General features: G+C 35.3%; 2 protein-coding genes across 2 annotated transcripts; one reads left to right on the top strand and one right to left on the bottom strand.

Moving 5' to 3' along the window:
- Window positions 1-2765: 2765 nt before the first annotated feature.
- LOC121319991 (mitochondrial inner membrane protease ATP23 homolog) lies at window positions 2766-8156 on the bottom strand. The gene is made up of 6 exons (XM_041258036.1): window positions 7515-8156; window positions 7269-7314; window positions 6906-6987; window positions 6443-6580; window positions 6265-6348; window positions 2766-5426 (listed from the first exon to the last, which is right to left on the bottom strand). The coding sequence occupies exons 1-6, from the start codon at window positions 7663-7665 to the stop codon at window positions 5223-5225; spliced, it is 705 nt and encodes a 234-aa protein (XP_041113970.1). The 5' UTR covers window positions 7666-8156; the 3' UTR covers window positions 2766-5222.
- A 121-nt stretch (window positions 8157-8277) lies between these two features.
- Window positions 8278-26772, top strand: LOC121319142 (RNA polymerase II-associated protein 3-like). Its single transcript, XM_041256322.1, has 17 exons — window positions 8278-8369; window positions 9571-9744; window positions 10376-10522; window positions 11530-11646; window positions 13127-13254; window positions 13472-13593; window positions 13746-13816; window positions 14432-14554; window positions 14875-15002; window positions 15295-15564; window positions 17374-17470; window positions 18157-18273; window positions 23722-23933; window positions 24327-24525; window positions 25178-25275; window positions 26105-26205; window positions 26442-26772. The coding sequence occupies exons 2-17, from the start codon at window positions 9589-9591 to the stop codon at window positions 26525-26527; spliced, it is 2172 nt and encodes a 723-aa protein (XP_041112256.1). The 5' UTR covers window positions 8278-8369; window positions 9571-9588; the 3' UTR covers window positions 26528-26772.
- The last annotated feature ends 664 nt before the right edge of the window (window positions 26773-27436 follow it).

Below are 27436 nucleotides of genomic sequence, written 5' to 3'. Positions count from 1 at the left end.
TCACATGCAAGCACCTGCCATTTGAATGCCTACTATCAGCCCCTCAGATTGCAGTTATGCCAGTTGTGAGTGAAACTGACTGGCCACCTACTGTACTGCAGAATTCATATCAGTGATGCCATTTACAAAAGTAAGTGCTATGTATATCTTGTGTCTGATTACTAGCGAGATGTTACAATTTTCTGGCTACATACTCTATACCAGTGTATTTTCTGATGTTTGTTTATTCTTGTGTTTGCTTACAGTTAAGACCATTGCTCTTAGATTTGAGTGATATTTCACAGGTAGCAGTGTTTCATACTACAAGAACTTAGTAAAAGTGATATGCTGGAGAGATGTTTTATGGTAGCTGCTAGTCACATTACCTCCATATATGTACTTTGTATTATTATAGCTACACATGCATGTTCTTCTACTGCTTTCATACACTTAGAATATTTTCTAAATTTCTAAACTAAATTTCTAAATTAAAAGCAGGCAGAGATGTTTGCACAGATTTTAAAGTACTGGTGTATGCATCAAAGAATAAATTCACAGTCAATACCAAGTCTACAAAGCCATACTTTCACAATGTTGTGGAGATTTGAATACATCATGCATCTCTTATAAATGTTAAATATGGTCTGAAAGCTCCCCCTGCTGTTCGGCTGAAAACAAGAAGCTGTAGCGTCTCAGACGAGGCTTAGAAACTATCGACTCTAATGGGCTTTCGCAGAAAGAATATATAGTTATCAAAATGATTTACCATAGTGCAATTTGTGAACATTTTTTCATCCCTTATACACAGGGGCGTCATGTAGCCAACATTTATAATGATGGTATTTAGTGTGTTAAAAGGGCACATTTGGAAGGTATTTATTGGTATTTCTAAATCTACATGTAGCACTATGTAACACAATTTTTGTTCCTGGGTAGTAAGTATTATTTCCTAATTGCTTATGCCTCAAAAGTATAGAAAATGGCTATTATTCCCCACAAACTTTGCTTTTGTGACCAGGACAGTGATATTTTGAAATTTACCTATTTCTAATGAGAAAACGGTCTTTTCCTTCACATAAAGTCAGAAAAAAACAACATATGAATCCAAATTAACATGTATTTACACCAAAGTAATACAAAAATGACTACAAAAGATTTAGAAGTGAGCAGTTTTTCGGGATTTACGATTATACTGTAAATCACTTTCACGAATCAGCCCCCAAATGTAGTCTCCCATCATGTTCTCGTTATACTGTCCTTGGTAGCGGCGTTCAAAGTCCAGTATATCCTGGTGGAAGCGCTCGCCTTGCTCCTCCGAGTACGCTCCCATGTTCTCCTTGAATTTATCAAGATGAGCATCAAGGATATGGACTTTGAGGGACATCCTACAGCCCATTGTGCCATAGTTCTTCACCAGAGTCTCAACCAGCTCCACATAGTTTTCAGCCTTGTGATTGCCCAGGAAGCCCCGAACCACTGCGACAAAGCTGTTCCAAGTCGCTTTCTCCTTACTAGTGAGCTTCTTGGAGAATTCATTGCACTACAGGAACTTCTTTATCTGTGGTCTGACGAAGACACCGGCTTTGACCTTTGCCACAGACAGCTTAGGGAAGAAGTCTTGAAGGCACTTGAAGGCTGCCGACTCCTTATCTAGTGCTCTGACAAATTGTTTCATAAGGCCCAATTTGATGTGCAATTCCGGGGGTCCACCAGTGGCTCCCACTTGACGTTGTTCCTCCCCACAGAGAACTCGGTCCGCTGTGGCCAGTCCCGCCTGTGGTAGTGGTAAAACCGCCTTGGAGACCCATCAGGAATGCCACCATTGCAGCCTCTTGATGCCATCTCAGAAAAATGCAGATATGTATCCACTTAGGCAGCTGGAACTAAACTGAACTGGTGGGCTTAAGGCCCCTGTATTTATACTACTATTTATATTACTGGAAAGTTCTAGAAAGTTCTAGAAGTTACTCCAAGTTTACTCAGCACTGATTCTATCTGGAATGTTCTGGAAAATAAGTAAATTTCAAAATATCACTGTCCTGGTCACAACAGCAAATTTTGTGGGGAATAATAGCCATTTTCTATACTTTTGAGGCATAAGCAATTAGGAAATAACACTTACTACCCAGGAACCAAAAAAAAAAAAAAAAAATTGTTACACAGTGTTATTTCACTGCTCTACATAAATGTAGAAATATTCAACAGTAGTTTTCAGCAGTATTCAACCTAGTGTCTTATCAGTTAACTTCCAGAAGGTGTCTCCAACACACTGCAGGTCTGCTGAATGGGTTCTCTCTGCTTCAACAGCAATTACCATTAGGCCGTTCAAGCAATCTTGTGTCATGGTTGTTCTTAGACATTTTTTCATGGTCATGATGCCACTGCTTCTACAGTACATACCAGGGTAAAAGCATTGTAAAGTGTGGTAAGGCATAATAAAAGTCGAACGGTTATATGGTAAAGTACATAATAAACTGCACAGAAGTGTGGTAAAGCAGTATATAAAGTTTCAAACAGTTGAGAGTTGCATGCTACTAGTTTATTAAAATTAAAGAGTCTGTAGTTACAATTTACATTGTCTTAGTTGTTGTACTGTCGTATCATCTTTTTTATTATTAAGTTTTCAATCATTCTTAGTGGTTCTTATTGTGATTACTCGAATACGGGGTTTGTTTTTTGACAAGTTCAGTAGCTGATCATCAGTTTTTTTGCCTGCCATAAACATGTAATGTAAGCTTGATCAGTCCGAACATATTTAGACTGTATTAGTAAGCATCAGCACCATCTAGTGCAAAATCATATTTACAGAAAAAATAAAGGAAACTTGGCAGATCATTAGAAGGTACTGGCACTCATTTAAAAAATGACATTGATCTAGCCAAGGGTTACATCTATGGGAGGCAGCTAGAATCGACAGCTGTCACAAAGTTATTAAGCAAAACAAAAACAAAAAAAGCAGTATTTAAGTTATAAATTACAAACATCATACAAAATTACAGCTTCTTACTCTTTAAAATGTTTTTTTTTTTTTCTTTGACAACATTCACCTGTAAATAAGAGGCCTGTTGAGGCGTGTCACTAGCACGCTGTACCAGGGCAGAATACAATTCTTACTGACATACTGGCATTGTGCTATCCCCGCTCTCAGGATAAAATGCATTTTAGGCGGTCACGAAAGCACCACAATTCATTTGAAGACAGCCTTTATAAGCATGCTTACACTTATATTCACTCAAACAATATCTGAATATGAAATATGGCCCACAGCAAACACACTGTTCCAATACTGAATAAAATAAATAAAATAAAAATATGTAATACTGGTAATTTGTCAGCCAAACATGTTTAGATTAAATATTTTCCGTAAGAAGCCTACAAAATGCAAAACTTTTATTAGAGAATTTATAGCAACCAATAAAGTTTTCAACTACTGTCTCTTTATATAATTAAAATTCAATGCTAAGGACAAAAATGTATGTGTCTTCTTTAAAGTTACCACTTTCAGAGTCTATGGTTGGTGGCGCACAAGGGTTGTTTTTGTTAAATGCCTGTAAGATTGTACTTTTTAACAACATCTTGTCTAATTAAATTCACTACTGCATGGTTGGGATTCAATTAGAATTTGCAAAGGAGATTTTAAAAGAATTTATATAAATAATGACCCAGTTGTTCCATATTGTACCAACCTGCTGTAGGTGGTCTCGCACTGAATGCTGTTAAAATGCAACATGATTATAATTTTGTTATTTTAGTACTCAGTGGGCTAAAGAAATGTTTTTTGTTTTTTTTAACAACCAGTGACCTGCTTAGATCACAGTGGATTGTTGGTAATGCTCTCAATAGCTCAGTGGACAGTAGTCCCAACCGTCACAAAACTAACACACGATTGGACATTGCATACAATTTAAAAACAGCAGAAATGTTACTGATCCCTCAAGGTGGGCGAGAGGAAACCTTAAAGTAACTGATGTCCTTTGAGTTTTATACATTTGCATTCTTTCTATATTTGGTTTGGTTTTAACATGTGATAGTAATATTGAATTCAACTTTTAATGTCTTTGCACACCGCTAGTTCGTTTGCTATGCTCTGTTTTCATGTGTGTTGGGATTCTTATAATGGCTGTGGTGACTGTCCACTGGGTGACACTAGTTGTCAATTATCTTTAAAAAAAAAATAATAATAATTAACCCTTTAAGGTAGACATCTGTCCCACAAATACAATGATCCTAACTTTCTTAATTTTGAGATGAGGTGCACAAAACAGGGTTTAAAATGTACTGACAGGTTGGATCTGGGCATCCAAATTGCCAGTTACACTGTGATACTTGAGTCACTCTCAGATGTATTTAAAAAAGAAACCATTTGAATAAATGCTCAATTCCTTGTGTACCCTAAGGGGTTAAAATCTCAATTACCAAAATAATTCTACAGTATACTTTTAGAATTATTTTTACAACCAGCAAAAATGGCAGTCGGTTTCAGTACACTTCACCAAATTGCACCTACAATTTACTGCCAATGAAGAATGACTGGATAGGAAGTGTGTTCTTCATTTTATCCCAAAAGACGAATTTTTCCACTAGTGCTGGTGCTGTAGGCTATTAAAAAGCTTAACATTTTAAGAAAGCAGTTACATTAACTGTCTGAATAAAAAAAACATATTAAAATAAAAACGCTATTTTAAAAACCTGAAAAGCAGTCAGGTTTTCCATGAATCATTAAAATGTGTTGTCAAATAATTTCTGAGGTACATTGTACTTTACGAGGTTAAAGATTTTTAAGTTTAACTTTTAAAGCGATATGAATTTCTGTCAGGAAAACTGCATGAATATGTGGAAAAGTTCAATTTTGCCAACATGCCCAACTCACACATGCAGGTTGCAGCGCAAATATAATGCATTACATGCATCCATAGCTATGATTATATCTGATTAAACCAAAACTAAAGTGAATAACAACTACTGGTATGTTATTATAACTAGTGTGTTTGCGACTGTTAATATAAAAACTGCTGAAATGTGTATCCAACTAATTCAAGAAGGCAATCAGACACATACATTTTTTTCAGTATTTTAACTTCTCTTTAACACAATTTAATATTACTAATCACTGATATATATTTTACATTTTTTATACCAGTTGCAAAAAGTAGCAAAAAACCTATGTTGCGTGTAAAACGCAGCTCAAATACAGCGACTTTTACAGGAACTTGTAGCATCTTTTTCCTTTAAACTATCATTTTTCAAAGATTGGCATAGTATCGATCTCGATTTTGAAAATCTCTGTAAGCATATTTTGCATCATTTTTGCTGTGTGGGATCCTTCCAAATGGTTCATGGTCATTAAAACAACTTTCAAAAACTTCATCCACGGCTTTCTCCGCTTCTTCTCGACTCACTTTTCGAACAGCTAGGACTGAACGGAGGGCTCGGTCTCGTACACATTCCTGTGGTTTGGGAGAAAACAATCCAATGGAAGTGTATTATATAGTATACAGGTGTGTCCCCATGGGAGCCTATTAGCAGAAATTACCATTGTTACACAGGGACTGCTGTCTGGCACTCTGAATGTTAGGACAAACATTATCAACGCGGAACGCATTGAAATCTAATAAGCAGCTTAAAATATCTTATTTAGCTCTTTGTCTAACCCTCTTCCCACAAAAAAAAAGAAAACCTTTTCTGTTTCAGGCCTATTTCAAATAATTGTCAAAGCTGACAGTGAACATACAGTAGTTTTGCCTTCCTTCTGGGTTCCCAACATTATGATTCACCGTTTTAACATGACTAAACCCTTTCGACAGAAACTGAGTTGTTGTTCTTGTTTATTTGATCATATTTTTTTGCTTTCTTAATGTTTTTAAGTGGCTTCCTCTAATCGGATTAGGCTTCTTGCACAATCTATGCTGTGCTGGACCCACATAAGAAAAACGATGAACAAGCCAATCATTACTTGTCCAGTTCTGTTCCAAGCAGCTGACTGTAAATCACTACAGCTTAATATGTGAAAATCAATGTCAAATTAAAAACACTTGCCAAAGTGAAATATAAACATTAATAGAACTACTACTTTTTCATTGAAAAGGTGTATGGAATTTAAATGGTCCGCAACTGTTTAAACAGTAGGATTACATGTTTAACCTACACATCACCATCACAAAGTACTAACGTATATATTAGAAAGGACAAGAAAACACAGCACAATTAAGAATACAGATGAAGCGAGCAGTATACACAAAGGAAAACAGGAAGAATAAAAACTGATGCACAAAACTGTATAATTACCTGGTGATGTTGTTTTAGTCCAAATTTAAACCTACTCAGCTCATTACTGAAAGAACAGTCACCACTAAGATTGGCAGCCCGGATCTGGAAACAAAATCAAAATCAATGTGATTATTTATTTTATTAAGGCATAAGATAATTACACAGTGCTGTAGCTAGTGACTTTGCACACTCTTACCTCTGAACAGGCCAAGTGTTTGAAATTATCAAACCAATCAACATGAGCACGGCAGTGATCAAATGAGTGAATCAGTTCATGGGTTACTACCCTGTTCATGTGGGCCTGCTGGTGAATGTTATTTTGGCACAACACTATCTGAAAAATAAACAGAACACTTTTGTTTACTGTAATATTGTTATTTCACTATTTTTTTAAAACAAAAGTATACATACATTAGTATTTCATGAGTTTTAAAAGGTACATCCTCTGAATTGGTATAATGTACACTTCTTTTCATCTGTTTTATTATCCCATTACATTGCATGCTTTTATTCTAGCCTGACCGCAGAAATACATGCTTGCTCAGGTTTGCTTGGAGAGTACCCTAAAGATAAAATATGCAAATTACTTTATCAAAGTTGTCAAATATCCATAAGTGGGCATAGATTTAAATGATGTAATTTGGACGAGTGTTTCCTACCTGGGAGGTTGTAGCATCAAATCCACCACTGACAATCCCGTCACAATCTTCACAGGAGAAATGCCTCTCTTTATAAACAGTACTACAATAACATAACACAACAAAACCAAGTACAATGCATTAGCCTCACACTTGTTACACAAAAGAGAATATCCACTTAATTGCCTAACTCACAATAATGTTCATTTGTAGAATATATCAATTCTTCTATTTTCAACATTTCCATTGTCTAGAGCCCCTTACATTCAGCTTTATCACAAAGTAGACCTATGAGTTACTTCAGGTTGTTTAAATTACTAAAGTCGGGATACAAGCCCCCATTAGAGGAAAGGACCTTTTTTGCAATGTGACATGTGTACATACCATCCTGATTGCTTCATTGCACCAAGTAGCAATTTTGCATACGGACCTAGAGAGAAGAAAGCAATATGAACTGGTAAACATTTGACACTTGTAAATCCACACGGTATAATGTATGCTATCGTGCGTTATGACAGTCATTGACACGAGTGTACTGTGCCCTCCTCCATATCGAAACATAAGTGAAGATTTCAGTGGTTCCCTGATTATTATCAAATAGCAACAAGTCAAATAAACAGTAGAACTCACTTGTATCCAGTGCAACTTTCAGCATGACCTGACATTTGTGATTGAAAGTGAACAGGCTTTCTGCTACAGATCCTTTTTTAAATCTCCCTGAATTTCTCTCCGGAAATAACTGATAACCATAATCTTCTTCGTTTTGTTTATTTTGGTCCATTGCATATGCACGGCTTGTGAACCCTACTTCTACACCTTGCAACCTTTCCGTTCTGTACACTAACGATCCCGTTCAGATCATTCCGTGTTTTGCAGACCACGTGCTATGCCAAGGGTAAGAGGTAAAAGGGCATACATACATTTAACCCTTGGTGGTCCAGTAAGAAAATTGTAGTAAGAAAATGTTTAACGGTTTGTATTTATCTTTATTGTGCAAACCAGAGACTGTGTTTCAGAAAATAAACAGCCTAACATTTTGGATTAACATCTAAATTGTAGAGGCCTCGGAAGCACGATCAACTAATTGCACATTTCGTACAGCTTATTTCTAGTTTCCACACGCTATGAATTTAAATACTGTAAACGAGAATTGGTCGGCAGGTTCTTAACAAATCAACAGTAACCTGAGTTATGTATGGAGTTGTTGTATAATAACTTGGATAAGTTTCTACGATATTAGTGACCGTACCAAAGACAACGATACTGCAAAGACATTCGTCTTGACTCTACCTTTAATGTACTTCCGGAGAATGACGCAGTTACCATGTCAACTGCTTTTTTTTTTTTTTTTTTTTTTTTTTTTTTTTTTTTTTTGGTAACTGTGAATTCTGGGAACTGCTGTCATGGCGCTGCGCACAAACGCCAAACGGCTGTGGTAGAAATAGCTAGAACGACTGAAAGCTGTGTCGGACATCGCAGGTTCAGGTGAGCAATAATAGGGTCTGTACAGCTGACATTTGTAATTATGCTTTTGTTAGATTTTTATGGCATACTGAGTTTCTAAAACTTTAGGAATCAGTGCAAAGCATGGCTTCTCAAAATTATTGCGCTTTGCATCGCGGCAGAACGCATACACACAAAAACAAACAAACAAAAAAAACTACTTTGTCTCCGAATCATTTATCAACATTAATTGGGGCTGCACCAGAGAGGACATTCATTAAAATGTAAAATAACATGAAAGCTGAGTTTACTTTTGTAAAAAGTATGTTTAATGGGGTTTTTTGCGTGTGCGCGCACGTGTGTGTGTGTGTGTGTGTGTGGAGTCTTCTGACATTATCATTAATTACGGTTTTGAAAATTGTTTTCCATCAAAGACAGTAAATTACAGTAACCTAAAAAGCTCGAGGGACAGAGCTTACTTTCCGTGCTTGCCTTTGCGGCATTGTCACTCGTATAAAACACGGTGTGTACACAAAGAGATACGGTGCATTTAAATTGGTTTAAACTTCAGGCCAACGCCATATTCGTTTCAGCCACTCAAAATGTTGTCTTCAGTTGTTGTGTTTTTTGTTTTTTTTCTTCAAAACTTAAAACGACTGACTGCTAATTTGCTGAACTGTCCTTGCTTTAAGAAGGGGGAGGGAGGTCTGTGTGGCTTGTGTGCATATTTGCTAATAACTAAAATGGGAAATTATTTAGCAGCCAGTTCTCAATGGGGTAAACCCATGTATTCATGAAAATAAGAGGAGACTGTTTTCTGTCTTTGTAATGTTTCAAGCACATTAAAGGAGTCGATTATGCAAAAGCAAAGTAACACCCAACCCCTCCCAGATGCAAGGTTTTGTTTGACTGATGCATCACAGCAAACTAACTAGTATTTAAAGATGCACAAGGCTGCCTGATTGTGTTAATGGTCTTAAGGGTTAACATGTACAGTGAGTAAGCAAAAATGTATGTTTTTTTTTTTACTTAAGGTTTACGATCTCAATTGTAGTAAGCACTGTTCTGTATGCAAATAAAATCCTAACGGTTTACTTTTTATTTTATTTTAACTGATTGCTATTTAGAAGTTACTTAAGTTAATGCTGATACTGGGAGCTATGAGAGGTGTTCTCTACTTTTGAATATAGGAACTTTTTATCAAACAATGCTTTTAAACCGTCAACTTTTTTGTGGGTTAAAGGTAATTACATTTACAATCATGGCATCGCAAAATAAAGCGGTTGAGCTTCAGCTGCAAATGCGACAGAATGCAGAAGAGCTGCAGGATTTCATGAGGGATCTGGGGAGCTGGGAAAAGGATATCAAGAAAAAAGACGAGGAACTGCGGAAGGAGAGTGGAGTTGAGCCTGAAATGGTAAACAATTTATTTATTGTATTTATTTATTTATTTTAATGGGGATTTTAATGAATTAAACTTTGTAAGGCCATATTCACAAAACATTTCCTTTCAAGCTAAATTAACTTTTTTTTTCTAAACAGAAAACAAATGTAATAGTATGTAACATTAGCAGTTCGATTTTTTTGACTTTGCAACAAATGGTACAAATGTAGCACGGTGGTAAATACTTTGTTAGCGAAGTGTTAAGCGTGTATTTCACCATATTCAAATGTGCTTGTAATTATAAATTCTGTTTTCATATTCAGTATTGATTCCATGCATGTTTTTCAGTTTCGTATTGGAAACATGTTCTTTTACTAAAGTAACATTTTTTTTTTTTTTTTTAAATGAAGTACTGAGTGCCTTTGTCACATATTTAGTCTTAGGCTAGATTACACAGAGGGTGAGATCCCTTGCTAAACATAACAATATTCAATAGTCTTAAATTGGATGGCAAAATGTGATAGCAAAATATAACATGTACCCCAAAGTTCGTCATTTACTGAACTTAGTGACTGTACTGCATAATAATGTCAAACGGTTACCTTTAAACTGATTTGTATTTTTGAAGTTATTTTCATGCCAACCTGCCTACAACTTTTTTCAGCAGAGTTTGCCTCCGGTAAGAAATAAGGATTACAAGAGTAAGAAAAAAGACAAAAGCAAAGTGGCTGCCAACAATACAAAGAATGAAAAGGAGAAAGCTTCCAGAATTAAATCGTATGATTACCAAGCATGGGACAAATTTGATGTGGTAAGTAAGCCCGCATTTATTAGGTCAAAAGCTCTTGAACTCTGTATGGTAAATATTCTGAAAATATTGTACCGATAGAAACCAAAAACATTGTTGTACCTTTTGAAGCATGGGTACAGAGACTGAATAAGTTACTGTACAAACACACATGTCAATATTATAGGGACAGTATGGGCAGTAGATGGCACTAATTTAATGTGTCAAAGTGTTTACTGTAAATTGTTCTGGAGTAACCCCGAGAATCATCACATTGAGACTTTTTTTCTTGTGAAACATCAATAATATATTCAGCCTTGTATGTGGAAGCCCAGCAACTGAGGCTTTATCAAAGTCTGTCATATCTGTTGTTTCGTGCTAACAGATCACAGCATTAGATTTGAAAAGTTAACCTTGACTTTTTCTGTTTTTGTTTTAATAATTGTACCTAAGTCTTGCCCACTGATTTGCAACAATGGATGTAGCTTTATAACATTACAGAATATTATGTTTTCCCTGAAGAAAATAAATAATTTTTTTTGAAGTAGCTTACGTAAAATAGGTACAGCAACGTTCTTTTATTTATTTTTAATCAATGATTTTTTAAATTTTTTATTTCTAACTTCAATGTGTTGTCCACGCAAAGGACATTATTTCAAATGACAACATTTTACTGGAATTAATGATAATCTTGCAGAGCCTTGCTGTATAAATTTGATTAACTTGTACAAACAACAACGTCTGAATATATTAACCATAATTGTTAAATCTTATACGTGTCATCATTTGTTTGCTGCCGTAAGATGTTGCAAATATCTTGCTTCTTGCATAAACATGCTAACAGTAAACCTTTACACCTAGTATGTCTTTGGCGTCTTAATGCTGCATCAAGTAATAAATGTTCTTGTTCAAGTTTTTGTGATTTTTTTTGTCTTCTAAAAAAACTATAGCGGTGCACAGAGAGCAAACTCACATGATCTTCAATGTGGGGATATACAACTTTCAACTTTTTTTTCCCCCTCCTTTCTTAGGATAAAGTACTTGAAAATCTAGATAAAGAAGACGGCACACAGGAATCACATGAATCAGACTCTGAAGAAGATGGGATTCATGTAGACAAAAATAAAGCACTTTCTGAGAAAGAAAAAGTGGGTTTAATTATTTATGCTGTTAATTTATTAGACAGTGCGGTTGGATTATTCTAATCGGTGGGTGATATAAATATCGCTGTACCTTTTGAATTACTAATTAGGACCTTCAGGCATTTAAATAATACATTTTCTTACCTCCATCAGCGAATCCCTATTTTGGGCTCATACTATTTGAGGCAGACTATAAAACTGTTAATGTTGCAAATCTAGTTACCACCAACTAAAAGATTAATTAAAGGATTAATGTTTATGTAGTTATTTGTTATTTTTCCTTTGTGCAAATTACAACTGGCCTTCTGTGTCTGTCAGATTTCAGTATAAGAAAAGAGGCCTATGCTGTATATGCAGAAGATATAATGGGATACTGTAGTTGTCTGAATAAAACGTGCACCCTTCCACAAGTTTTAGAAGCATTGTGGCAGGCTAAACAGAGGATGTACGTTGTATGCAAAGTGCACGGTATACTTCAATGTAGTTTACACTGAAACAAAAGCCACAGATTGCATATTACGATTATCTGTCTTTATTCATTACTAAAAACTTTTGTAAAATAGTTTAAATAGTTATGGTGTAAGCTTGAAACCAGTAGTATCAGGAAATTCCTTACCAAAAGTAACTCGGCAGCATCCAGGTCTTTTGGCATTGATATTGAGATTAAATGGGCAGTGTAGCACATTTAGTGTGAAATGGCAGAGGTACGAAGATTTATGTTAAACCCTTAGCAACAACACTAGAGTGGCGCATCCAGTAAAGGCGTTCCACGTGGAGTGCAGGATGCCCTATAGCCGAGATCATAGGTTAGAATCCAGGATGTACCATACATTCACCGCTCACTAACGACCTCTGTGGCTGATAGGGCACTTGCAGGTCTTCAGTGGAGCCATTCAGATCTGTGTTGTCCTCCGGCACTATACGTCTGGTGGCTTCGCTGTGGATCCGCAGTGCGAAAAATTCTGGATTGGCAGAAACACGTTTCGGAGGATGCGTTTTCAGCCTCTGTTCCCCAAGTCACCGGGGGGTTGCAGCGGTGAACTGGGATAAAAGATAGTAATTGGGCATTTCCAAATTGGGGAGAAAACCGGGGTTAAAAAAACAAAAAAAAAAAAACAATGGTGACGACTAAATGATATATTTAAAAAAAAAAAAAAAAAAAAAAAAAAAACTCCAACCGGACCTTTTAATTTTATAGGTTAAATTTAGTGGAATGGCCCTCCAGGATCATGATAGTTTCCATTTTTGGTGTCACTGGCACAACACTAGGTACATATTTATTTAACGTCACAGTTTTGAGGACCACTCGTTTTAAAACCATTTGCTTTCAAGGTAACTTTCAACAGACATTTTGTTAAAATGTAGCTAACACTATTTTGTTTTACGTTCAGCTTTACTGTTGAACCTACACTTTCTATGACATAAGGATAACTTAATTAACACAAACTGTAGGAGTATTTTTTTATTACAATTTTGTAATGTATAGGGCAATGATCTCTTCAAAGAAGGAAAATATGACGATGCAATAGAATGTTACACAAGAGGTATGACTGCAGATCCTTACAATCCAGTCCTCCCCACAAACAGAGCCGCTGCTTTCTTCCGTCTAAAGAAGTAAGTAACTGCTGTACTGGGACAATAGTCATTAATTTTGAAGACTTTGTATTTGGGTGATATTTAATGTATTTATTTATAATAGTTGAAGCTGTCATCGTATTTAAGTTGAACGTTTACCCCACTTTTTAAATGTCATGCTGGTGTAATTTTTTTTATTAAAATATTATTCTGCTGGTAGTCTAACTTTAAGGTATTCAATAATTTATTTTTGAAGGTATGCTGTAGCTGAATCGGACTGTAATTTAGCCATTGCACTCGACAAAAACTATACCAAGGCTTATGCAAGAAGAGGAGCTGCTCGATTTGCTCAAAAAAAAAACGAGGGTGCTAAAGAAGGTATGTCAGCTACATTGGTAGAAATGTACATGGAGTCATCTGTCAAACATATCTATACAACATTATGTATTATTGTGTTTGTATTTGTAGAAGTCAGAAAAGATAATGATGTTTGCTTGCATTAACACATCAGTTGACTTTTGTTTTTTAAGATTATGAGATGGTTCTGAAGCTGGATCCTGAAAACTTTGAAGCACAGAATGAACTGAAGAAAATACACAAGGTATGTTAGTGATATTTTGATATTGCTTAAATATTTGTTCTAGAGGATATAGACGTTTGTTATAACGTGATATTTCACGTTGCGTAAACTCTTAGTGATCTGTTTTTTACAGTACTAATTACTGGTTGACTCAGAACTACTTTTCAACTCTGTTTATATCCTTAGCTTGGTAAATGTTTGCTGATACGCCTTGTTTAATAGTTTATTTATGTCATGCTTGTGAAACATGTCACATTGACTGAAGAAGATGGCCATTAACAATAACATAGTCCCACCAAAGTGCTTACATTCTCTTTATGGGTTAACTTCTCAGTGGGTGGTTAGTCTCCATTGCAATCCATTACTTGGCTTTAAGCCACTGCATGCAAGTTTATCAGGTAGACAATAGGGTCTGGAAAGAGGCCCTCAATATTCCTTTGAAGTAGACGTGACAAGTGGCCTACATTTGTTGCCATATCTCAATGTCCATTCTCAAACGGATAATATAATTAAACCAGGTTGGGATTTGGTCTAGTGTGGCAAATATTTTAGCAAGATACAGTATATTTTTCATATGTTATAAAATATTAACGTTGCCAACGTTTTTTTAGTCTGACTTTCTTTTTTTTCCTGTAGATTCTGGCTTCACATGAGCATGTGTCAGACAGCAAAGAAAAGGAAGCAGTGGTTGATGAGAACGAGAAGAAAAGAATAGAACAGCAGCAGGCTAAACAGCAAGCAATTACTCAGAAAGATCTTGTAAGTAGGGCTAGAAATATTTGCACAATTAGATGGACCCGTCTCTAGGAGCCGTCTTTTGGTACTGTGTACATTGTCATGCTTTTCAGATAGAACATACATATATCTTGCTAATATAGTATCTACTGTAATCTTGCTGAATGGTTAAGGAAAACATATATTCCCCAATAACATATTGATTAAATGGGATCTAGGTTTTAAAACTAAATACTTAACAATAAATGCACATTTAGATAAATGTTCTTTAACTCTAACAAAACTGCATAGATCCTTTCATCCAAAGAGTGTGGATTGTAATTGGTTTTTTTGTTTTTTGTCAGGGCAATGGTTATTTCAAAGAAGGAAAATATGAAGCAGCGATAGAGTGCTATGCCAAAGGAATGGCAGCAGATGGCACTAATGCACTTTTACCAGCAAACAGGGCCATGGCCTATTTAAAGCTTCAAAAGTAAGATATTTGTTCACATAGGGCCATACACAAAAATCATGCTTTAATGTATTGACTTATACTTATATAGGCTAATAGAATAAGTGTATATTATAACTCATTTAATTTAAGACCCACAATATTGCTGAGTAATGTTTTATCATACAACTGTGTAAAACAATACATGCCGATTTTAATATTCTTTGTAATCAAGTATGCTGGTCCAACAAAATGCAGTGGGATCTTTTGGGGGGGGGGGGGGGGGGGGTCACGACTGTTCCCTCCATAGTGTTACTATGATAGTTTTCTTCAGGTATGCTGAGGCAGAAGATGACTGCAGCAGTGCTATAGCACTGGATGGCACTTACTCAAAGGCTTTTGCCAGGCGGGGGACTGCAAGAGCAGCACTTGGTAAACTGAAAGAGGCTAAAGAAGGTAAGATTGAAAAGGGAGATGCAACATTTAAATCTGAAAGTGAATCCAGTTCTCAAGCATATCCATTCACTATGTACATGTGCAGTTCTAAAAGAAACGCTTGTCACAACAAAGATATGTTTTATTTTAAAGCATGCTATCTAGTAATACATTAGGTTAAAGAAATCTTTGTTTTCAAGTTGTCACGGACTCCCTTAGTCATTTCCCTGCCCTTTCAAGACCACCTTTGGTTTCAGTAACAAACTAGATGCTTTCCCTAATGACTGACTTGCTTTGCAGCCAGTAAGATTTTTTTTTTTTGCTGTGGCAAGGCAAAGAGACAGAACTTTCTTAACCAAGTGTTGTACTAGATGTCATGTGTTTAAATTAAAATACATGTTTGTTGTAACATTTCTTTCCAAAATGCACATTTGAGCCCGATACAGTGAATGTGCATGACAGGTAATAAGATTATAACAGCTTATAACTTTGAATGTAGACGGTTCATGTAGTCAACCACAACATAACATGTACACATGATAAAAACTACTAGTACTCATTTTTCTGCATGTAACATCAAAATAGGGCTTTGCTGTAAGTTATTTGTTCAACAAAGTTGCTAATTTGTTTAGACAATTCAGTACTGGTGCCTATTATGCAAAGAACCATGAACTACATACACTGCCAGAACTGTCAGGAACCCAATAGAAGTATCCCATTTTATATATATATATATATATATATATATATATATATATATATATATAAAACAAACAAACCAACCAACCATCTAGAACACTGCCTGTTTTACTTTTTGGAGATTCAAAACTAATTGGGTTGCAATCATCTTCTTTTTTTTTTTTTAATACTATTGTGACAGGCTGGCGAGTGAATAGAGGCCCAGAGACAGACTGCAGTTCAAAAAAAATACTACTTTTATTATAAATAAGCACAAAATAAAAGTGCACAAGGGTATTTAAACACACATAACGAAACACAAAGTAAAACTTAGAAAAATAAAGGTTTCCAAGCTGGGCGATGCCATCACTGGATCAAAAAAAAAATAATCACAAAACCAGCAAACCAAAAACAGCAAGCACAAACACCAGCTTGCTTCCTCAGCTCCCTCCTCTCCGTAATGGGAAGCCGAGGCCTCCTTTTATGTCAGGTGGCTGGGTGCTGATTGATCGTTAATTACTGTAATCAACCCCAGCCACCTGAACACAATAAACCCAGGCAGGTAGGGGAATTTAACCCCATGACTGCCAATTTATAAAGGGCAGAGCTCTGCTCTGCCACAACTATTTATACAGCTATTTTTAGTTATAAGTGCTAGTTGGAAAACTTTAGAAGATCATCATGATAGAGAATATAGATTAGTAAACAAATCTTAACAATGAAACATGTCATGTTGAAAATATTGATAATTATAGGACTTAAAATATTCTCATGATAGTTAAATAATCACTTGTTTTATTCAACATTTTATCAAATCAAGTTTTTGCTTACCACAAAAGTTCAAAAATCTTTTGTGGCAAAAGTTTTGCTTTTGTGGATGAGGAAAAAGTTACAAGAAATAGATGGCTGCAATTATTCACTTCATCACATTTTTTGCAAAAAATGTGAATTGAAAAGTATTCAAAAGATTTAAAAAGTTTGTCAGAGTTCTCAAAGTTGTTTTGAGACCTCATACAAATACATTTATATTTTAGATTGAATTCTTAAATATCAAATATTTTGTCTGTACTCAAATATTTATTTGAAAAATATATATATAATATATATATATATATATATATATATATATATATATATATATATATATATATATATATATATATATATATATATATATTTCACATTCATAAGTTTGAAGTGACAAACTTGAAATATTAGAAACAAGTGGATTTGTCTACAAAACATAACATTTCTATAGTAAGGAGAAAATCAATCTATAAAACGGCTGAAACTTGTGTAGAATTACGACTTTGGACCTTGGTCCTTTGTTTGATGAAACCACCGAAACTTTAGCTTTGTTACTGAACAGACGCATTGCTTCGCGAAAAATCAATAATGTATGTAAGCATTTTTATACACAGTATACGATAATGTCAAACCCAGTATGTAATACATTGTTATCGAAGTGTAAATGGATATAACCAAGTTAAAGACATAAGAATGGGTCTATCGGAGGTATAGTTCATCTCTTTAAATTGGCTGAAATGCATTTACAGTCAGTGAAGGCAAATTGTCAATTCATAGACGTTGTGTTCCGGAGTGTTATCGATTTTCTGTCTTACTCATGAAAGTTTTGAAGCACATCTCTAATTACTGTGATCTGCTGGGGGTCCGCAGTGGCTCATCCAGTAAAGCAGAGTGAGTCTGGTGATCAAGAGCTTGTTGATTCAAATATTTGTCTTTTTTGTCAATCTTGACTTGGGGCCGACAGAAACACTAAAGTAGAACTTTGCACTCCTGCTATTTGGGAGGGGAATATCATCTGTGGTTAGTTTTCCTCACTGTACTTCAGCAACCTGCTGGCCAGGCTCCCCACCAGACCAGCCAGACATGTCCCAGAATGGGCCCTTTCCTCTATTGGAGGAATGTATGTTTCTTACCTAATGTTGAGTCTTCCTGATTAGTAAGTCGTGAGGTGACATTCGAATTGGGCATTTCAAGTTGGGTCAAGAATTTACATTATATTATGTTTAAAATGTGTTTTTTTTTTTTTTTTTTTTTAAATTTCACTTCCTATTTAAAGGAAATGGTTGCAAAAGGTCTCTTGTCAAAGGAATATCTTGCAGACCAACAAGCAAAGAATACTGAACAAAGAAGAATTGTACAGCCAATAAATAAACCACCTCACCTGCGATCAACAGTAAGTAAATAATGACATGCTGCTACAGAAAATTACATTTTAAATGCCTTTCTACCAGAATAGTCTACAAATTCACAAGACCATGGATTTTTATACGTTAAACCCATACGGGCCAGGTAGTCACTACCTCAAATTAAACATTAAGTGAGCTATAATAACACGAGCATAAAAAGTTTAATCTGGCTGTCCTCACATGTACTGTAAACGACTAATATGTGCTCAGTAAACAGCTATGGAGTAAGCCATATTTGTTCTGTTTATTAACTGATGAGCATGGATGACCCCTTTATTGTTAACATGTAGTCTAATTGATATAATGGCTATGTAATAATTAAAAAATAAGTGAACAGAAAAAGTGTCCAGAAGTTGTTGAAAATTGTGCAACTTTTGATTTCTGGGTCAATCTCATGCCTCTGAGCAGTGCTTTTCTACAGGGTGTTTTGTCTGCAGGTGTCTTAGGATGACGAAAAACCACTGAAAATAAAGAATGCTGCAGAGTGGTTTGGATTTTGCCAGAATCCATTTAGTTCTGCCCATAAAGTATGCTATTATGACTCATTCTGTCTCCCTTATCAATATATAATAAAAGAACAATTTCCCGATTTAACTACAGACACACAAGTCAGGACAAGAAGTCAAATAAAATGGTATAAATAATTTAGATGGAAGTCTAGGGGAATATATTAGTGCACAGAGCTGAGAGATGGAAAATATCATTATTGTGCACACTATAAAAAGTAGTAGTGCAGTCGGCAACCTAAATTCTTATTCGATTTATCGTATAGGCATTTATCAACGATAATCGATGGATTGACATTTTGTTTCAAAATAAAGAGCAAACTTTAGTTTTTTTTAACAGAAGATTTAATAACTAAAAACACTTGTGCATAATAGTTAAACAAAAATGCACAGCTTGCATTCAACTTAGAACACTTCCAATTATTTTAAAGGACTTGAGTTAACAACTGAAAAAAATATGCGTGCATCCACATCAGATGTACCTGTAACAGTGTGATAATAATAAAAACTAGAGTTGCCAAGAACTTTACAGCTTCCAGTACCAAACACCTTAGCAAATGGTACAGAATGCATACATGGGTTACTATATGTGTGTTCCATAGTAACCATGACCCTGTCTGCACTCTACAATGAGTTATAAGCCAGTTTTGTAAGTTGATGATGTCATCCAACGTGGCAGCCATGTTTTTTTTTATTGTAGCAACTTCCCTTGAACAACCTTTAAAGACAACAACACTAGGATCGTGTGTGCCAATTTTTGGTTCAATCGGGCTAGCGGTTTGGGAGAAGATCTTTGTATTTTGTGATTATGACGTCTGTACTGTGCGATTTTTCCATCATGCAGCATGATTGCCGTACCACACAACTGTTCAGCTTCTTACGAATACCAGTTAATCTTGGACTATCCCTCAGCAAGTTTTTTCAACTTTCAGCACTCTGAAATAAGTGGTTTGCGAAAGACGGATTTTTACATTTAGTCATTTAGTCAAAATGTTTTTGTTTTTTTTTCAATCCAATATGGCAGCCAAACTATGTGACTTACGACATATGTTCATTAGCATTTTCCATCTTCCCATAAGCATCTACCAACCTACCAAATCTGGTGAGTTTTCGAGCAAGTTTTGATGTAAAATAAGTAAATAATAATAATAATAATAATAATAAACAATGGCACTAGGTTTCCAGCCTATGACCAAGAAGAAGAAAATGATGAAGAAGATTAAGAATTTAGTGCAAAAAAATGCATACTCACCAGTGAAGCAACTCAACTAATTTTATATATCTAGCGTGAATGTTGAGGCCTAAAGTGCGTATCCTAGCAACGCGCTGATGTTGTTTCTGCCGTAATAGCACCAAAAGATGCACACTCAAGGTCTTAATGCAAACCAGCAACAGGAGATTTCAAACTGGATTCTAATTTTATGCCTCGATTCACCAATATGTAATCGAAGCTCTGGAAATTTAAGGATAGATGATCAATAATCGATGCATTGGTTAATTGTTGCACCATAAAAAAAAGGCAGCATTTGAAAATAAGTGTTTTGTTAACCAGTGTTGTATTTGTAAACACATACAAATAAGGCCTGGAGTTGATGCGTGTAGTTGAAAACTGTTGTCCCAGAATGGAATGTCGTGTTTTGAGAGGAGATTGTGTTGCTCGAAGCCAAGTGCTGAGGGCCATGCTGTTCCCTGGAGGATACTATCAACGTGAGGGGACAATAGTTTCCCACAAAACACGAAATGTCCAGTCCATATGTTTTGTTACACCTTGAAAGACAGCTTTATCTGCATTCGGCGTTAAGGCTTGTAGTTCTCCAAGACTCGTGAAGTCTGTGTTTCTGCTGATATTGCTGAAAGATGGCTGTAGATGTTTTCATTTTTAGATTTTGTTGAAGCTCATATTCAGAAAGCAGAGGAGTATCCAAAATGCCGTTTTAAAAAAAAAAAAAAAAAACAAAACACAGGTTCTTCATTGAAACGTCACGAAACCTGTTAATTGTATAACAAGTTTCTGAAGCTGTTACTTCATTTGATTAGTGTAGTTTGTATCTGACTGAGTCTGTGCAAGCTGAATGTCATCCATGTGCCAAAATAAGGGTTTCCACGCATTTGCCAGTTTACAGAGGAATATATTTGAGAGCTGGAGGTTAAATGAAGACCAAAGTTCAAGAACATAATAGTTTACATAAAGAACCTCAATGTAAACTTAAATGGTTCATCTAATTGTAAAAAAAAAAAAAAAAAATTCCTTTATGAATCTTAATATCGGCAAACAATTTAGGAATTTGATATTTATTTTGCAAGTGCTTTTTTTTCCCCTTAATGTTAAATGCATTGAACATGACATTGACATTTAAATCTAGTGTTGACCTTTCTTAGGAGTAAGAGCCCTGCCAGTTTTTAAATGTGACAGCTTTTTTTCAGCTGTCTTTGCAAAGGCTTTGAGTAACACATTATATTCTGTGGAAATAATTGAACAACTAATGTTCATAAAAGATGTTCAGCATAAATGCTCATCAATAACATTTTTTTTTGTGTTAATTGTCAGAGTAGCACATGATAAGGTAGGTAGGTTTATTGGAAATCAATGGTTGTATAATTAGTAAAGCAGCCTTTTTAGAATGTTTAATGTCTTAATCTTTAGCCTCCCCGTGTGGTCTTTATAGCTTTTAAAAACTCTGCGGGGGGGAAAAAAAAAGTGTGATTGATTTTATTGTTTTTGTTCAGTCATGTTTACCATATGCTAATTAAAAAAAACAACTTACTCAAGGTCCTTTTGTTATGTAATAAACATATACAATTCCATGTATTTCACCACGCACTAACATATTCAGTGGATGCAGTTTCAAAAGACCACATATTGTAACATTTCTGTTTTCTTTTTTTTGGAAATACAAGGTCATAGACAGCATGGCATGAATATCTAAAATATTATAAAAATATATAGATGTGACAGTTGGATATGTGTTGCTTAGTGATAACGTTAACCAAATGAAGGCATTTGTTGCATTCATTTGGAGTTGATCTTATATCGGTATTTGGAGGGTGTAAAGATGTGGACTGTCTGCTTGTCTATCTATCTGTTTGACTAGAATATAGCCATAAAACCTCCCACATTTTCTACACTTCTGACAGACGAACAAGAAGATAGATAGATCTATTGATACAAAGTATATATATATATATATATAATATATCTGATTATATATATAATATATATATATATATATATATATATATATATTATATAATTTTTAACAATCTGGGTGTATAGAAACATTTGGTCCTTATATGCATGGTGGGGTTTTATTGACAGATTTGTTTAAATTGTACCAGTAATCTTTGTACCACATCTAGTGTAATTCTATCAATTTGAATAGTTGTGTTATGAATGCCTAACAGCCACCATTGTGTCGTCAAGTAAGCTGCTTTAAGTCACAAACTTAGTCATTGAATTAGCTCAAATAAACAACACATATATAAAGCAAAACATTGTCATGTTTTCAGTCAACCAGGCCAAATGAAGTACTCTTAAATTAGTGAGGATTTATTGGAGCTCATTTATATACAGCAGAAGAGCTTTCAAGGAAAAGATGAACAAACCAGGGCTCAAGTACCCTTTGAACTACTTTATTAAGTGCACTGGAACATTTGAAGCATAAAGAGATCTTTTGTGCACAGGACAAGTAGTTTTCTTTTATAAAAATATGCTAGGGAATGGTTTTCTAGGGTTAGAGAAAGGCATTTTAATAAGCCCACAAGGTAATGCAGCAGCTTAAACGCTGTTTCATTGTCTGATGCAAAGTAGATTTTCTAACACTGCTATTCATGCTCCTGCTTCAGTGTTGATTATCTCCTTTGAGAGATGAATGCATTATACTGTGCTCTGGCTTTTGCCATGAGATTTTATTCCACATGTTGTAGATGTAGGACCCTTTGTAAGGTATTATTTTTGTACTTGGCAGGGGGTTACTGAAGCCCAGCATACACCAGGAACCATGTTCCATGAAACCTGCTTCTAGTAGACTTGACTTCTTCTTTGAGAGACGTTTCCAGAAGCATTTTCTGCAATCACGTTTATTTTTTGAATGATTAATCAAAACGCTGGCAGGTCTAAATACCACTGTTAAAATCATAAAAATGGATTTGATATTCCACGGATATATTATCTGAGTGGCACTAGTCAATAGTAACTACTAACTGAAAATGTTATGGCGAGAACATCATAACTTAAGTATTATTAAATTGACTAATTACTTTTGATGGCTGTTGGTACATTTAGCACAATATCAATGGTTAAATACCTTTTTTTTTTAATATATCCTCTGGTCTCTCTCGATATGATCTCTGTTGTGAAGTACCTGTTTCCATAGCTACCAACAGTGTGTTTTTGTTGTCGTTTGGTATTTTTTTTTTGTCCTAGAAACAATTGCAGCTGTGTCAAAACACCAGTGAAATACATCAACACAAAATGCAGTATTTCATTTAAAGAAAAGAAACATTTGTTATACCATTTTGATGAAAGCATTAATTATTACCGCTGTTGAAAGGTGTTCTTTGTAAAACACAGTATTGATGTCTCTGAAAGAACTAAATGTGGATTATGAACCTCTAAAGTCATGGCTCGGTACAATAAAAACAGTGCATTTTGTAGTGGTTTAAGCCAAAATGATCAAATATTTCGTAATGTGTGTGTTACCTTAAATTAGTTCAATATGTTTTATCAATATTACATCGCAATATTCAAGCAACATAACTGAATGATTAAAAACAGGTAAAAACCTGGCAGTTGTAGCTATACAATAAAATTGGAGCACATTTAGAAAAAAAGGATGTATGCTCAGGTATTCTCATTCTCTCTCTCTCTCTCTCTCTCTCTCTCTCTCTCTCTCTCTCTCTCTCTCTGTCTCTCTCTCCTTCCCTCCCTAGAAGCCATTGAGACGAATGGTTATTGAAGAAGTTGGAGGTGAACTGCCTGGCACTGACCTTCAATTAATAGCAAACACCTCAGCAGAATGTAAAGCGCCATTCTCCGTGATCACAGAACTTACTGGAAGCAAAGAAGCAGTGGAATGTGCCCCCAGTGCCAAAATGCTTAAAATAGAGGAGATCTCTGATATTCCAGCAGATTCCTGTGAAAGGTAATTGAATTTTACAGTCATTCTAAAGAAGGCTCCTACCAGTATGTAGCTTTATTTATGTAATATAACGCTTACTTATACGTAGAACAACTGAGCGTAGCCTCAAACCTCTGAAGTAACATGAAAGAAGTTTATATAAACAGAAGCTCGGAATAAAGCACTTAATCTTGAGAGATTTGGAGGCATTCCTTTATTTTGAATAAGGGACTTTGATTGTACATACTGAAGTCTAATACTTTCACATACAAAAAAAAACAAACTTTCATAAGAGTAAAATTTTATATTAGATGCATGGACTTTTTTTCAATCCAGGTCTACTCCATCTAACCTTGTCTACTTCATCTAGTCAGGTTGTGACATCTTAAGATCATGACATGACTTTTTGTATAACAGAGAGCATCTTGAAGACAATGCAGAGAAGCAGTCAACTGTAAGATTTGTTACTGTGGAAAATACTGCAGATCAGAAGAAACTATCACCTTCCATAGCCGAGTCTTTGTCCATGCCTTCACCTCCTGCAAACTCCTTTCAGCTGGAAACAGATTTGAGGAAGCTGAAAGCCTACCCAGAAATGAAATACAAGTACCTCAAGGTATGCCGCACTATTTGAAGAGTTATAGAAGCACTGTATGCTAAATGTGATCATGATCAGAAACTATAGGTTTGATAGAAATAATTCCAAATGGCTTTCTAGTTTATAGCATAAGCCACTTGAAATAAACCAAAATAAATGAAGTATAGAATACAAATGTAGATAATTCCAGGGTATCATGATCATTTATATACCCCTGGGATCTGTGATTTGCATGCCGTAGAGTATTTGCGGTGACATCACTTATTAGGTAAATATTGTATTACCATTGAATCATCTGCCCTATACTTATCACATTGTAATAAAACCTGGTAGACGCATTCTTTGGCACAACTTTTAATAGCATTAGAATCTGGTTATATGACACAATAGTCTTTATTTGTGAAATCCGTAGAGCTCTCAACCTAAGAGGCATGCAGCCGACTTGCAATACTATAAATGCATATTTCACACTAGACTTTATCATGTCTGTGTTCTAATTTCCAGCTGTAAATATCTTGTTTTAAGATGTCTTCCACAGCTGTGGTGTGGGATGTCCAGTATGTTATAAACATGCTGTAGAATAGTCTAGATAAGGGATTCCTTGTAATTTGGACTTTGTCTTCTGCCATGATAAGTAACTAACTGAAATCACTTTTTTTCTTTTTTCCAGCAAATTGAGCCATCAGCCTACCCCAAACTCTTTCAGAAGTCATTGGAACCTGACATTTTTAACCAGATTCTAAATATTCTACACACTTCTTATACCATGTAAGTAGCTGTCTAGTAGGCTTGTCATTTCTCTGCACAGTAGATGACAGGGTAACCTAAAAGCAACCAATGAAGGAGGGGAGAAAAAACAGAGGGGTGAAATTTTATATCAGGTACAAAATGTCAAGTCAGATTTACATTAGAGAAAAAATATTAGAAAAAACAAAAATGGCTTGTGATTAAACTGACTAAACATTGTTTTATTTGTTTTAACAGATGTATAAAAGACATATAACATCCAATGTTGCCTTTACCTTTTGTTCTCCAGTACTAAACCTTTGCTAGTTTTGGCCAACCTCATTCATTCAAGTAGTACTACCTTTGTATAATTATTATAATTGTGCAGTTGAGTCAGTCAAGCTACCAGATCAAGCAGCAAGGAATACCTTTTAAGTATATAAAAACATACACACACACACACACACACACACACACAGACAGACAGACAGACACGGAACCTACATTTTAGGGACAGAATATGTTTCTGCAATCAATTGACGTGAGTACATAGGAATAATTGGCTTATTCGCACATATGCAGTTAGTGTTTGCTAAAGACCAGCCTGCACTCAATTTCTCTTAATGGGGCTATTAAGAAATTATCAGACCATTTGAGGGTTGAGACAACACCAAACCCTATGAAATAAAAATGTCACTGACAACACATTTCTCCATTTTTAAAGACCTCAAGAAAGACTTTGTCATAACATTCTCAAAGACTTGATCTTGATTTTATTTTAATATCACTGCCTTTGTGTGCAACAGCAGAAACAAAAAAAAAAATTCAAATTAGCTTATTTATTATTATTTGTATTTTTTACACATTGTAGGCATGACGAGCATTCGGTTATTTTAGAGATTCTGAAGAACCTTGCAGAAGTGAAAAGGTTTGACATGGCAGTCATGTTTATGTCTGCAGCAGAAAAGACTGGTAAGTACTGAAGCATGTTCTGAAGCAAGTGAAAAGTCATTTTTAGGTTCTATTTTAAAGTAAATACAAGATTAAAGGCATATTTTCTGAAAGTAATAAAAACAGTAACAGCATTACAGTACATTAACTTTACTGTATTGTTAAGAGTAGTGTCTTGCAAGTTTTATAACACTACACTGATTTCATTGCTCTGAAAACAGGCTGATGATTAGTCTAAAATCCATTTTCTCTTTCAGTTGTGCAAGAATTATTCAACTGTGTTCATCAAGCTGGTTTAGAAGATGACCTTGTCAGATCTCTAAAGAAGAAATATGGCATTTGATTTTATTTGTACAGCAATTCCAGTTGGTTGAAAACACATTTGCAGGCCAGTCATTGTTTAGATTGTACAGAATAAACGCTGACTACATATTATTTTTAACACCTAAATACACAAAGGGTTGATTTGTTATAAATCAGGAGTGAATACAAACATAAGAACAAGATTTGGCCCATCTTGTTTGTTTGGTTGTTAGTAGCTTATTGATCCCAGAATCTCATCAAGCAGCTTCATGAAGGATCCCAGGGTATCCGCTTCAACAACATTACTGGGGAGTTGGTTCCAGACCTTCACAATTCTCTGTCTAAAGTGCCTTGTATTTTCTGTTCTGAATGTCCCTTTGTCTAATCTCCATTTGTGACCCCTGGGCCTTGTTTCTTTTGTCAAGTTGAAAAAGTCCCTTGGGTCAACACTGTCAATACCTTTTAGAATTTTGAATGCTTGAATCAGGTCGCCACGTATTCTCTTTGTTCAAGACGGAATAGTGTTGATTCTTTTACCATGTCTGCATATGACATCCATTTTAAACCTGGAATAGTTCTGGTTGCTCTTCTTTGCACTCTTTCTAGAGCAGCAATATCCTTTTTATAGCAAGTTGACCAGAACTGAACACAATATTCAAGATGAGCTCTTAGTAATGCATTGTACAGTTTTAACATTACTTCCCTTGATTTAAATTCAACACTTTTCACAATGTATCCGAGCATCATGTTGGCCTTTTTTATAGCTTCCCCACATTGTCTACATGAAGACATTTCTGAGTCAACATAAACTCCTAGGACTTTTTCATAGATTCCTTCTTCAATGTCAGTATCTCCCGTATGATATTTATAATGCACATTTTTATTGCCTGCGTGCAGTACCTTACAGTTTTCTCTATTAAATGTCATTTGCCATGTGTCTGCCCAGTTC

This window comes from Polyodon spathula, chromosome 8, assembly GCF_017654505.1.
Source record: "Polyodon spathula isolate WHYD16114869_AA chromosome 8, ASM1765450v1, whole genome shotgun sequence".
NCBI lineage: Eukaryota > Metazoa > Chordata > Actinopteri > Acipenseriformes > Polyodontidae > Polyodon > Polyodon spathula.
The sequence above is the reverse complement of the archived record's forward strand: the minus strand, read 5'-3'. Positions and strand labels throughout refer to the sequence as shown.